This window comes from Sinohyriopsis cumingii, chromosome 4 (assembly GCF_028554795.1).
Source record: "Sinohyriopsis cumingii isolate HCF-2022 chromosome 4, ASM2855479v2, whole genome shotgun sequence".
Taxonomy (NCBI): Eukaryota; Metazoa; Mollusca; class Bivalvia; order Unionida; family Unionidae; genus Sinohyriopsis; species Sinohyriopsis cumingii.
Window position 1 is genome coordinate 80991367 of NC_142964.1, and position 14090 is coordinate 81005456.

Genomic DNA, 14090 nt, shown 5'->3' on the forward strand with positions numbered 1-14090 from the left:
TTACAACCATATTTGTTCTGATCCTATTTGTACCAAGTGCAGAATGTGTAAATGTTTTGATATCATTAGGTCTCCTCCGAGCATGAATAAAGCGAATTTAGATCTTATGTACACCCCATGGCTAACAAACACAAATGACAGACTCGATCGACCATGAGCATCATCGGGCGTCGTTAATGAACGGATCAAAATAATCCTGGAAATAATAATGTGTTAACAGTCAGTGCAGTCCTACATTAAATCATTTCCCTCAAATGTCGCCTTATATTGAGCGCCAATTCAAAGCTCTTCTCCCATTATCCGACGAGAACTTAACGAGATTTCATACTGCTATTGTGCAAGATGAAGATGTAATTGATGATACTGTCACGCAGCACGTGACCCCATAGTTACTGGATCAAAATACTAAATCAAGCCACGTGACTTTGAGAGTAATCTTGTTAATATTGAAAGTTTTATGAATTTAATATCAGGAATAATGATTTACTGTGCTGTAAATGTCAAATATTGAATTCAATTTCAAATTTGCTTTACGTCAAGATGAAAGTTACCCACCAAGAATATTATCCACAACTCTTAAGTAAAAAGTCAAAACAAATAAAGAAGACAAATATGGTGGTTTCAGCATTACTCACTATTATGACCGATATAGCACATATAACATTTAACCCAAATAACACTGTTTTCATAGAACCATTTGCTCAAATCTTATTATTCAAATGTTGTTATATTGATCAAGTAAGATACGAATTATAAGAAATAACTAAATATTAGAGTATATTTTTGAAATACTTTTGTAGTAAAATGCTGAACATCAAAATCGAATTTTTTTAAAAAAAATACATCATTAACGATTTTGATTTTTCCACTTATTCCGGATGAAAATTTAAGCAGTCAATTTGCTTTTATTTATACTTTTTTAAAATTGTCGATTATAGAGAAAAATTGAAACTTTAGTGGAAAATTTATGTACAATATCGCACAATATATAGAAAGATGAAATATGAAGAAGAAGAGAAGAGAGTTTAAAAAAATTGGTAGCAAAACTGAATTTTGAAATAAATTTTATGTAATTTTTTTCACGAAGTCTTTCTTGTATTTCGGATAATAAAACTAAAAGGATCAAAATTTTCCTGATATTACTATTTGATCATATTGTTTAACCAATATTTTTTTATTAATTATGAAACGGAGTTATGAACTATCTATATTTTATATTTATTTTATATTTATCGATAAAGGGAAACGGTGATTAGGTTATTATATAGACACCAGAAATGTTACGTGATACCATTTAACAATGGTAGCTACAGTTTAAGACAAATAGATATATAGGCAGACAGATGAAGAGAGAAAGAGTGACAGATATTTATGAGCATATAGGCATACAAACAGATAGAAAGAAAGAAAGAAAGAAAGATAGATAGATAGATAGATAGATAGATAGATAGATAGATAGATAGATAGATAGATACCATACCTTATTCTTTTAAAACGATTGAAATATACTAAGATATGTGCGAGATTATCATATTTTGTCCCTGTGGAGAAGTCGGTGAACCATTAGCTCAAAGCATCTGAGATCATGGAATTTGATATATTCTCATTTGAATGTTTGTCACTTTTTTTTTTAAAGATGAGTCTATTTAGCCACTAATGATTGCTAGAAATATTTCTGGATTTTATCGTACAACTTTCTCATTAGGCATCATATAAGTCTTGTTTTCTTTTCTTTACTTTCCTCCTTTGGAAATGTCTGAGGATATTATCCGTGTCAATTCATCGCTGCAGGATTACGTAGAAATCAGTTGGATGAAAACTAATAATACGGAATGGTATATTTCATGTACTCATTAAAGACCTGTTGTTCTTTATCTTCTCAACTTTGTTGACTCGTTTTCTGCATTTGACACTTTGCATAGTGATAGCTTTTATACACATTTTATTCATCTTATATGTTTTTAAAAATAAACAGGACTGGAGGTATACAAGGACGATCAAGTCAACCGTGTCATTTTCTCCCTGGTTGTGGATATGAACTGAATGGCCGCTTCATTAACTAATCATGTGTTTAATGCTTTTGATAACTATTCCTGGTCTCTTACCTGTGTACAGGTGCAACTATCCTTTTTAAAAGTCCCAGCTTTAAGGTGCGGTAATCCGAACTACCGATATACAGATTAGTTATGTCACTCTGTTCCCGCTAAAATACAAAATACCGCTTTTACAGTTTGACAATGGACGATTCATTTTCTTTTTTTTTTTAGTTTACATGGTTATTGAATCATCGTTTTTGATAAACCAGCCAATGTTACTAAACATTTTCATTTTATTTTTGAGGCAAGTTTTTTTGTTATATTCTTGTAATTCAAAAGACATAATAATCTATAAACTGTTCATTGTCTTTTATTGTTAAAAAATTATCGTTTTGCAAAATTGCTCTTCTTTAAAGCCTCTTATGCAGCAAAATATTTACCTCAAACTTTCGTCCAATAACAGTAGAAGAACCAAAAGTAAACAACGATAACCACAGCGATAATACTAATACTAATAATGATGATGATGATGATGGTAATGATGATGATGATGATGATGATGATGATGATGATGATGATGATGGTGATGATGATCTTCGACGTTTATGACGATGACGACGTCAAATATATCATCTACATAGCCGGAAAGATTATATACAAAAAGAAAGACAACTGTAAGGTTTAAAACATTAGTCATGAGGGATTACTATCAGCAACTGTAATAAACATGTGCCTTGTCCATATCTTGATTTGTAGTTATAACCGAACTCGTACAAATTTAATAGTTAATAGAAAGCAGAATAAACATTTTCATTTTCTGATGAGAACAGAACTTTAAACAAAAAGCAAAGCATTCTATGCTGCTCAGGGAAGCTACAAAAAGAAACTTTAAAATTACAGTCGAAATTCACAATTCCAGAGAGAGAGAGAGAGAGAGAGACTTGTAATATTCTTGGCCTACAGAATTTACTCAGTTTACAAACTTTTCCTCAGTGAAAAAGGACTGCTGTTTCAACCGTACTAAATGTAATTGTGTACCTTAAGGTCCACAGAAAGTTAAATTAAAAATATAACTTAACACTGGGATAAGATAGCATACGTGCTATTTTAGAAACAAATATTAAGTTTAAATAACTATAAAGAAAAAACGATTATGATATGAAAATGGTCACCCGTGAATGGATGATGATATTGAAAAAATTACCCACTTTAATAATTTTATATTTGAGATTTTTTTCATGTCAATAACTGAACATTTTCAATACATACTCTGTAGATGATTTGATTTTTCGTCCTAAAAATGTGAAAGTTTTATGTTTCTTGTATTCAAGTACTAATTATTTTCCTATGTGAGGAAATACCTTTATAAGCTTTGTAGCCATATGGATCGTCATCCAGAACTGAAATTAAATCTATGACACAATCGGGATGGTCATTTAATTTTTGAGAATATAATTATGAAATTAATTTTTATTATTTCATGCATAGGTTTAAACTGCAACCAGTGATATATAGAAAGATATAAAATTGATAAACAAAATGGTTTAAAATATTATCAGGTATATCATCCAACAGAATAACTTTCAGTAGAACCCTTTCTCCTTTTACTTGCAATACAGACATTTTCATCAATTTATGTTTCATAGGTAAAGGTAGAATTTAAAAGAAATCATATCTTTACTGTTCTCGATTATATATGATCGTGCTTATTATGATAGCATACATTTTATCACCTACCACATATTATTTTTATTGCTAGAAACATGTACAACTAGTGGGTGTAATTTAAGTAAACCTTACACCTTTTAACATCTTAATATCAAATACAGAGAAAATAATTGTCTTCTTTTTAAATTGTGTAGAACATACCGGTAATCGTGATTTAAAACTGCAGAAGCATGAACAATAACAATAGTAAAACGGATATGACGAGGACAAAAATAGCAGTTAAGTTTTTATATTATTCTTATCATTGTAGTATTTTCAATTGGTAAGAGACATACTTTTTAACAGCTTATTTCAAATAATACAAATATACTCTAGTTCATTACGGATATAATATTATTTCTATACACATTACTTCTAAAAAAAAATTAAAAATAAGTCGCTGTGATATATTAAACAAGAAATGTGTCAATCTTGGATGGAGAATAGATAGATAGATAGATAGATACATACATACATACATACATACATACATACATACATACATACATACATACATACATGGATGGATGGATGGACGTATGTACGGACAGACAGACAGATAGACAGATATATAGATAGATAGATAGATAGAAAAGTAAAGCAAAAATAATCACAGGAAAATTATTATTATTATTATTATTATTATTATTATTATTATTTTTGGCGATTATTTTCACTTTTGTGATGACACTATCTAAAGAATATAAGAAAAATGTAAGATAAAAAGGCATTAGCAATAGTCTGACTATGAAAGGGTAATGCACATCAACAGAAGAACGTACTAAAGGTATCATTGGTTTCATATTATTAAACATACTTTATACTGGTTTGGTGAAATCAGGAAATGAAGTAAAGAATACGTGGGCTATAAATAAGAATTAATTATTTCACCTTCATATTTTATTTTACAGACAAATAAGCGCAAACATTTTCCCACAAAGAAGCTACTTGCAATTTAATCACGGCTAAAAACCACACGTATGTTCAGTCAATTAAATCTAACCTGAAAGCCTTATGATAACAGCTTATTTTATGCATGCCATAAACGAATAAAATATAAAAGAGTCATAATATTATTTCACAGATATAATGTTATTCAAAACAGCATGCGTGGAATTAATGTCATGCAAAGATATATTCTCCTCTGATAAAATATTGAAATCATGTCACATCTTGCTAAATAATTGAAAATAAAAATTCCAATCAGGAGTCAAGGATAAAAGTGATTTAGATTTGAAGACTGAACATATTTCTCTGAAGTGAGACCTCACCACTTCATTTTATCTTAAATAATAACTGATAAAAAGGGATTTCGTCTCATAACAATATCCATTTTTAAATTTAAAATAGTTTTAATATTGAATGCCGTAATTAATTACCACATGTTGTCATAAATTTCCTTCCCCATTATCGTGAATTGCATCTTGAGGGAGACTGGCAGTCCACTATACACGTTGATTTTAGCCCCATGTTACGAGATACACTTGTCAAACTAATCAGAGGTGTAGTCTTTGCACTAATGCTATCCATTAGGTCACCTGAGCGGGCAAATGAGAGTGCAGAAAAAGCAGGTGCTTTAATAGGTATTGGCACTGCAGGCCCATTGTGGGCAATATGACTTATTCTCAGGATGTCCCTGATATCAGCACTAATATGCGCACTTAAGTGTCCGTTCAAATGTCCGTACGGAGAAGTAAGTGAGTTCAGAATCTCGTTATTGGCGTCTCGTAGACTCGAATATGGAAACACCAGGCTGGTTCCTGTGTTTGTAGCACTGACATGACCGGCAAACTGGCTCGCAAAGGCTGGCAGTGGAGCTGGGATGATAGGTTGGGAAAGAGATCCAGTACTTTTGAAGTCAGGTGCTATGATGTTTTCTATGGTAAAAGGTTGCTTAAATCCAATGTTATTTCCATGGCCGGTCAAACTTCGAAATTTGGAACCAGATGCAAGCTGTTGAAGTCTCATTCTGGCTTGTTCTTGAATAAAAGCTGATGATGCCATTCCGATTTTCATAGCCTCATCCGATCTCAACTGTTGCTGCAGCTGGTGGATCTGGTTGGATTTTTGAAGTTTGAATCTTTTCCTTCTTCTAAGAAAACTCCCGTTTTCAAACATGTCTCCAGCAAACGGATGCATTGCCCAGTAACTTCCTTTTCCTGGCCTGTCTGGACGTCTGGGAATCTTTATGAAACAGTCATTAAACGAAAGATTATGTCTCAATGAGTTTTGCCATCTTTGGGTATTCTGTCTATAGAAAGGAAACCTGTCCATTATGAATTTGTAAATTTCATTGAGTGGTAACATCTTTTCTGGAGAGGACTGAATGGCCATTGCTGTCAGAGCGATGTAGGAGTAGGGAGGCTTTTGATCATTGTATGTATTTCTTCCAGGACGAGGCATCTTGGCAGCAAAACGGCACGGTACTGCCTTGATATAAAATTATATATCACTTTTTTCATAAACGTACTAAATCTCTATTGAATTTTACATTCATCCATTGATCTGGTGTTGTCAGTTTGTTGTCAATTTGTTGTCCCAAAGAAAGAATTATTTGAACAATTGAAATATGTCCTTTTCTTCGCCTGGTGGTGTCTAAATGTCTTAGTACAAAAAGTAAGCCCGTCAAAGATCACGAAAGCTCCAAACGTTGATTACTTGAATTGCATTATTCTCGGATTTTAATTTCAAAATATTTCAATTCAGTTTTTATTGCACTTTGTAGACGCTCCTCCGGAAATACTGTTTTATAAACAAACACACTGTATTGTAATCTCTAAAAATTATTTAAATATTTATAGAACCTTTTAGTACCTTCTGTTCTGGTGAATTAAATTTATAAGCAAGGAGTCATGTAGACAAGCTTAGAAGAAATGACTTACAAGCTTTCACAGTCCATAAATGGTATCCAAAGACGTGAAAATAACTTTTTCGGGAAGGCAAATTTGATTTCATGAACAAACATTTGACATAGAGTCGAACATTCCTCCTGCAGAGTCCTATTATACGCCATAGTGTCACATTAGCATACGTCCATTATACAGAAATAGGGCGTGGTTTATGGATATTTTCAGACATCGATAGAAGATATCAGCCAATCGGATCACTCAAGCATCTATACCACAAATGGTGAACTTAAAGATTTGTAAATCATGTTTCCGCCTCACTTGTTTTTGAAGTATTTCGAGAGCAAAAGGATATGAGTTCTATTGCAGTACAAGCACAGCAGGAAAAGGACATTATTTAACCACTGACCCAACATAGCTTATGTCACATCCAAGACTTAAGTGGGTTTTCACGACAGTTCTCAGATATAAAGACCTATTTGAATCATTACTCTGCGACTTGAATACAAAGCTACAGAAGCAAACAATAATGAAAACTCCTTTCATACAGAACAGTAAACGCACTTGACGCATGGCACTTTAATTTGATTTTAAAACAAAACGTAAATAATTGATAACAATGAACTCCAAATACTCGAAAACTATCATTCTTTCAACATTTAATAAAATGTTCTAATTTTTATCCAAATTAAAAATTTGAAGCGCGTGGTTAAATAGTTAATATTTAAAATGAAAAAAAAAATCATAAACACTTTTGCACTTTCTCCAAGAAATTACACGAAATGCAGATAAACAGACACATTGAAATTGACAAATTCATCAAGGAAGACAGTAGAGAACGCAATTTATATAACCTTGCAAATAAACAATATTTACACCGAAGATAATTTCCTACATATTCAGACGTTTCCATCTGTGTGTGTGTGTGTGAGAGAGAGAGAGAGAGAGAGAGAGAGAGATAGAGTACGTGAGTGTGTGTGTAAAATTATTTTGCGATGTTTAAACTTAATGCAAATTTACCATGTCCTCTACAACCTGCATCATATGTTGAATGATGGTATTCACACGCGTAAACATTATGAGGGTCTTAGTAAACCTTATGCCAAACTGATCTCCTTGTAAACCTAATGACAAGGTAACATCACAGTGAATGACATAGCAACACGTTTTTTATACATATACTGCAAAGTTATTTGCAAGATACACGTTTCTGAATCCATTTGTATTTTCTACAAAGTTAAAAATTCAATCGAAGATCTCTGTTCATGGAACGCTAGTACACTTCTCTATCAGAGACCTATATGCGAAGTTCCTTAGCGAGCAAACTATTTGTTTATATACAATATAATATAATATAATATAATATAATATAATATAATATAATATAATATAATATAATATAATATAATATAATATAATGTAAAGTAATATAATATAATATAATATAATATAATATAATATAATATAATATAATATAATACAATATAATATTGCATAATATATATGAAGGATGAATTTAATATATGTTCTGCACTTTGAGTTTCTTAAAAAGATATATAGTATTCAGGTTCAACGAAATACGCACACAATCACAGGTGTCTCAGAGTTTGACAAATTAATTTTACCCAGGTAAATATCTCAATTATTCAGCACACCGATTGTCCCTCACACCCGACTGCCAGCGCATTATATGGAGAATGTTTTTCAAAGCTGAAATTGAATTTAGCACATTCAACCGTTTTATAACCTACAAGGTGATGGGGATAATTCATCAAGTAGTTTATGAGCTCTTCACATTGCTTGATTAGTCCTGATGAATTTAAAGTTTATATAATGGTGGACTACATATACTGACTTTCTGTTTTCTCTGTTAATATTTAGAGTTTTGTATTTATATGAAGTGTTTGATGTTTACCTGAAGTTCGAATATGCAACAGTCAATTCTGTAGATGTGCTGACACAAATACAATGAAAGCAAATAAAAAGCCAATCGATTTGTTAGAGGTATTCTCATATGTTACAAATTAGAAAAATGTACCTGTTAATGTATAAAAAATCCCATTTGGAATATTATCTAAACACACTGAAATTAAAATTTAGTACGTTCGTTCTAAGTTGCGCATGCTTCAAGATATTCTTCACTCTACGGAGTTAATGGGAAAGATTTTAATGCATTTCATGTTTTACATGTGTAGTTTGCATGCCACTACTTGCGAATAATTCCCAATCCGATTCAGGCGGTGCTGGGCATAACTCTTGTGAAAAGTTATTGAGATTCAAACGATTGTTATGACATGTAGACCAAGAAGGTTATTAATATGATCGTCAGCTATAATTTTGAAATTTATTTTAGTTTAAAACGAGACTTTTCCCCTTTAAGCTTGCATATAAGCCACATTTGTTTCTCGTTAAACGACTTGGTCATATATTTTCGGTGGAAAGTTTTATGAATGCAATTTTTTGTTTACAAGCAAAGAGAGTATTGAAATGTTCTGTAATTTCTGCTTGAAAGTCTGAATAAGAGATTTTATAATTAATCCTTTAGACCGACTATTATTTAGCACACGAACTTTGAGATAATCGGTCTCTGAATAGTTTTTCAGCCTCAGTTACGAGAATTATATGTAAATATTTCATATCCATGTCATATAAGAGCATTGTATTTCTTTACATTAATTATGGAATTGTTGTCATTGCGTTGCTGTAATTACCATAATTGTAAAATAAATGAAAAGGGTCTACATAGTGTTGATCAGTTTACAGTCAACGTTTCATCCAAACACGTTGGTAGAAGTGTTAACGAGATTAAAATAATTATTCGGCCTATTTCTCAACATACAACAGAACTAAGAACTGACCTGCGAACATACACGTCTATAAAGAAAATTGAATTGCCGTGTTCTGAAAAGAGACCATCCAAACTTCAGATAGCTTACTCTGAGTTAAAATGTAACGTTGTTTCAATGTATGTATCATTACTTTAACAACATATTATATAAGTATATAAGTAAGCCAGACTAGGGACTTGTTTCTGATACATTTTATAGATCATTTAGACAACTTTCATAGAGCTGAGCTATTTTATTTTCTCTACAATTACTGCAGATTTACGTGTTATGCTGCTATGTAGGTGGGTATTTGTGTATGCAGTTAAGTAGATATGTACGTAGATAAATAGATAGACAAATAAATATGTTGGTAAGATGCTAAAAATGTCTCATTTACATGCAAAAAGATATTGCGTTACCTGTGTTAAAGTGAGTTTTGCTGAAATCCAGGATATATTGCATTACCTGTATTAAAGTGAGTTCTGCTGAAATCCAAGATATATAGCATTGCCTATGTTCAAGTGAGTTCTCCTGGAGTCCAAGATATATTGCATTACCTATGTTACATTGATTTCGTCTGGAATCCAAGATATATTGCGTTACCTATGTTACAGTGAGTTCAACTGGAATCCAAGATTTATTGCGTTACCTATGTTAAAGTGAGTTCTGCTGGAGTCCAAGATATATTACATTGCCTATGTTACAGTGAGTTCTGCTGGAGTCCAATATATATTGCGTTGCCTATGTTAAAGTGTGTTCTGCTGGAGTCCAAGATATATTGCATTGCCTATGTTACAGTGAGTTCTGCTGGAGTCCAAGATATATTGCATTGCCTATTTTAAAGTACGCTCTGCTGGAGTCCAAGATATATTGCTTTGCCTATGTTACAGTGTGTTCTGCTGAAATCCAAGATATATTGCATTGCCTATGTTAAAGTAAGTTCTCCTGGAGTCCAAGATATATTGCATTGCCTATGTTCAAGTGAGTTCTCCTGGAGTCCAAGATATATTGCATTACCTATGTTACAGTTAGTTCTCCTGGAGTCCAAGATATATTGCACTGCCTATGTTAAAGTGAGTTCTGCTGAAATCCAAGATATATAGCATTGCCTATGTTCAAGTGTGTTCTGCTGAAATCCAAGATATATTGCATTATCTATTTTAAAGCACGTTCTGCTGGAGTCCAAGATATATTGCGTTGCCTTTGTTTAAGTACGTTCTGCTGGAGTCCAAGATATATTGCATTGCCTATGTTACAGTGAGTTCTGCTGAAATCCAAGATATATTGCATTGCCTATGTTCAAGTGTGTTCTGCTGAAATCCAAGATATATTGCATTACCTATGTTAAAGTACGTTCTGCTGGAGTCCAAGATACATTGCGTTGCCTTTGTTAAAGTGCGTTCTGCTGGAGTCCAAGATATATTGCATTACCTATGTTACAGTGAGTTCTCATGGAGTCCAAGATATATTGCACTGCCTATGTTAAAGTGTGTTCTGCTGAAATCCAAGATATATTGCATTGCCTATGTTAAAATACGTTCTGCTGAAATCCAATATATATTGCATTGCCTATGTTACAGTGAGTTCTGCTGGAGTCCAAGATATATTGCATTGCCTATGTTAATGTTTGTTCTGCTGAAATCCAAGATATATATATATATATATATATATATATATATATATATATATATATATATATATATATATATATATATATATACACACCGCTTCCGGTAGCCTAGTAGTTAGAGCGTCCGCCTCGGATGCGGGAGGTCGTGGGTTCGATCCCCGGCTGAGTCATACCAAAGACTTACAAAAATGGTACTAGCAGCTGCCTCACTTGGCGCTCAGCATCAAGAGGTTAGTGTTAGGACTGGTCAGCCTGGTGTCAAGATAATGTGACTGGGTGGGACATCATGATTCATGTCTGCGGCATGATTCCCCAGTGCTAGACATCACTATAAAACTGCCACATTGCAGACATCGTAGCGATATGACTGAAAAATTGTTAAAGCTATGTTAAAAATCCAAATCACATCACATCATATCACATCACATAAATATATATGTAAGTACGTTCTTATGAAATATATACCTAAATGATAAAGACAAAGGAAAATGTAGTTCAAGAAAATAGTTTAAACCTCAAAATAATTTTTTTCGAACATGATGAGAACTAAACATTTCCCGTGTATTTTAATGCAACAACTTTCAGGTTGTGTCAGCTAAGGAAAGTACATTTCATTTTGAAGTCTGCCTAGAATTATTTTTTAAAAAATCAACCTCGCCGTTAAGATTTAAACTGGAAATAACTTATCCAAAAAGGAAAGCCCAATTTTGCAATCAAATTAAGCAAAATTGCATAGCACCGGCAGTGTATAATCTTCAAAAAATAAACAGCACACAAAAAATATGCATATAACAGGTAGAAGTTTGATCAGAAACTATGGTGTGGTTTTTAAATACGGTACAAATTTGTACACTTTCTACATAACTTTGCAGCGGTGATTTCATTGACGTGTTCTTCCTTTAAAAAAACATCGCTCTGATCACACACACACACACACACACACACACACACATATATATATATATATATATATATATATATATATATATATATATATATATATATATATATATATATATATATATATATATATATATATATATATATATATATATATATATATATATATATATATATATATAATGTAATTATTATGCATATAATACCCCAAATACACCAAACAATATTCAAATAAATTAATTTTACAGAAAATAGATTAAATCACACATAATATACGCAATGGGCAATAAGGATCCTTACTGTATGCATCATGATGTCAGATGAGTGATATGTCATAACATACCTGTTTACATCACACTAAAAAGGCAGTTCACAAACTTAGCTTTGCAAGCATTTTCTAAAAGATAAACATCAATTATTTTTGTCACTGAATTTACAAAATAGTTATGCGTTAATTTAGTTCTATACTTAGTCGGTTTTGTTCATGGAGTTTGATTTCGATCATCGTGTTATATCTTGGATATCTCTGGCCAATACTGAAGGTGAAACCAGAGTTGCGGCAGGGTGGAGTGGAAATATATTGTTTTCCGTATGTTTCCGGTATTCCTCGTGTCTCTTCAAAGCTTGAATTAATCTTATTCAGGAAAAACGTATACTGCCTAATTTGACTCACGGGTTCCGCTGATGACGTTGCTTGGGATGATGCAAGGAAATAGTTTTTCCTGTTTGAATTTTGCAAAACAAATCTGCGAGGGGATAACTGGACATTGGCATAGCTACGTTATCCATTTCGATACAAATCTAAAATTTGGAAAAGACACTTAGATTTGAAACTTTTAAATTTGACCTAGTTTTCTTTACTCCTGATTCGAGACTTCTGAGCATGACTTTTGACGAATTAAGTTTTAGACTATCATATTTACTGTAACAGAATTTGAGTATCTCATTCTATTTCACAAATTTGTGAACGGTAAGCCGATTGTAGTGGTACTTTCGGTTAGTATACTAGAAAGCTCAGTGATGTCGCCATTTGAACGTATTTATGATAGTTTCTTGCAATTTCGGATATATGACCTTGCTGGAGCCAATGTCCTTCCATACTCCACTTGTCGCAAGCTTTCCAATGGTTAAAATTTGCACCCGAGATCATTTGAACAAGCTTTGCACAGTAGCTATTAATGTCTGTATCGCTTGTAAAAACAGATGCTCACAGTGGCATGAATCTTCAAAAATCTTGTGTATTGCAAGTGTTATCCTTTGTCATATGTTGTCAAACATACACTGCGTTGCGTATGCTACAGTGTATTCTCATGGAGTTCAGTTCCTTTGCGCGGGTTGTCTTTTAAGTGCCTTTTTACTAATCTGGTCCAACGGTCATTGTTTTGTATCTTGTATGTCTTTAAACCAGAGTTGTTTCAGGTAGGGTTGGAAGATTTTATCTTCGATATTTTTCCGGCATCACTGTCCTCTCTCTCTCTCTCTCTCCTTTGATAACTCATTTTCAAAAAAATAAATTATTTTGCCAATGTGATTGTTGATGTTACTGTATGCCCTGCAATGAACGTCATGGAGTTTAACAAATAAAAGCTGCAAGGGGATGACTTGAAATTGGCATGGCTTCGTTTTCCATTGATATACAGAGCTAAAATTTAAACACAAATAGAAACTTGAATTTTGGACAACTTTTATCTGAATATGACCTAGTTTTCTCCAGTCGTACTAGAATTTTGAACTAGAAGTTGACCAATGACTTTTCACACAGTCGTATTTACTGGAATCAAATTAGTATCAACCTCCTATTTTGCATGTTTGTTAACCATTATACTAGAATGTTCAATAATGTCGTAATTTTGATATTTAGTTTGTTTCTAACTATTAAAGAAACGCATACAATTTCGGTCTATGATTTCGCTTGAGTAAATATCCTCCCACTCCCACATTATATTACAAGGCCTTTGAGGTCAATCGAGCAATTAATTATATCTTATATCCGAAGTCATATGGTACTGTGTATTCAAGTTTTCAGCACTTAACTGAAAGAAGTATAAAAGATGCATAGAGAAAAATATATATTTTCCAAATTTAAGAAGAAGAACAGAATAATGAAAAAGGAGAGTAAGAAGAAGATGAGTAAATGATAAAG

At 32.4% G+C, this 14090-nt stretch overlaps 1 protein-coding gene across 1 annotated transcript; it reads right to left on the reverse strand.

Moving 5' to 3' along the window:
* Window positions 1–4525: 4525 nt before the first annotated feature.
* LOC149801534 (forkhead box protein B1-like) lies at window positions 4526–6716 on the reverse strand. Its single transcript, XM_089954325.1, has one exon. The coding sequence runs from the start codon at window positions 6144–6146 to the stop codon at window positions 5151–5153; it is 996 nt and encodes a 331-aa protein (XP_089810451.1). The 5' UTR covers window positions 6147–6716; the 3' UTR covers window positions 4526–5150.
* Window positions 6717–14090: the final 7374 nt, after the last annotated feature.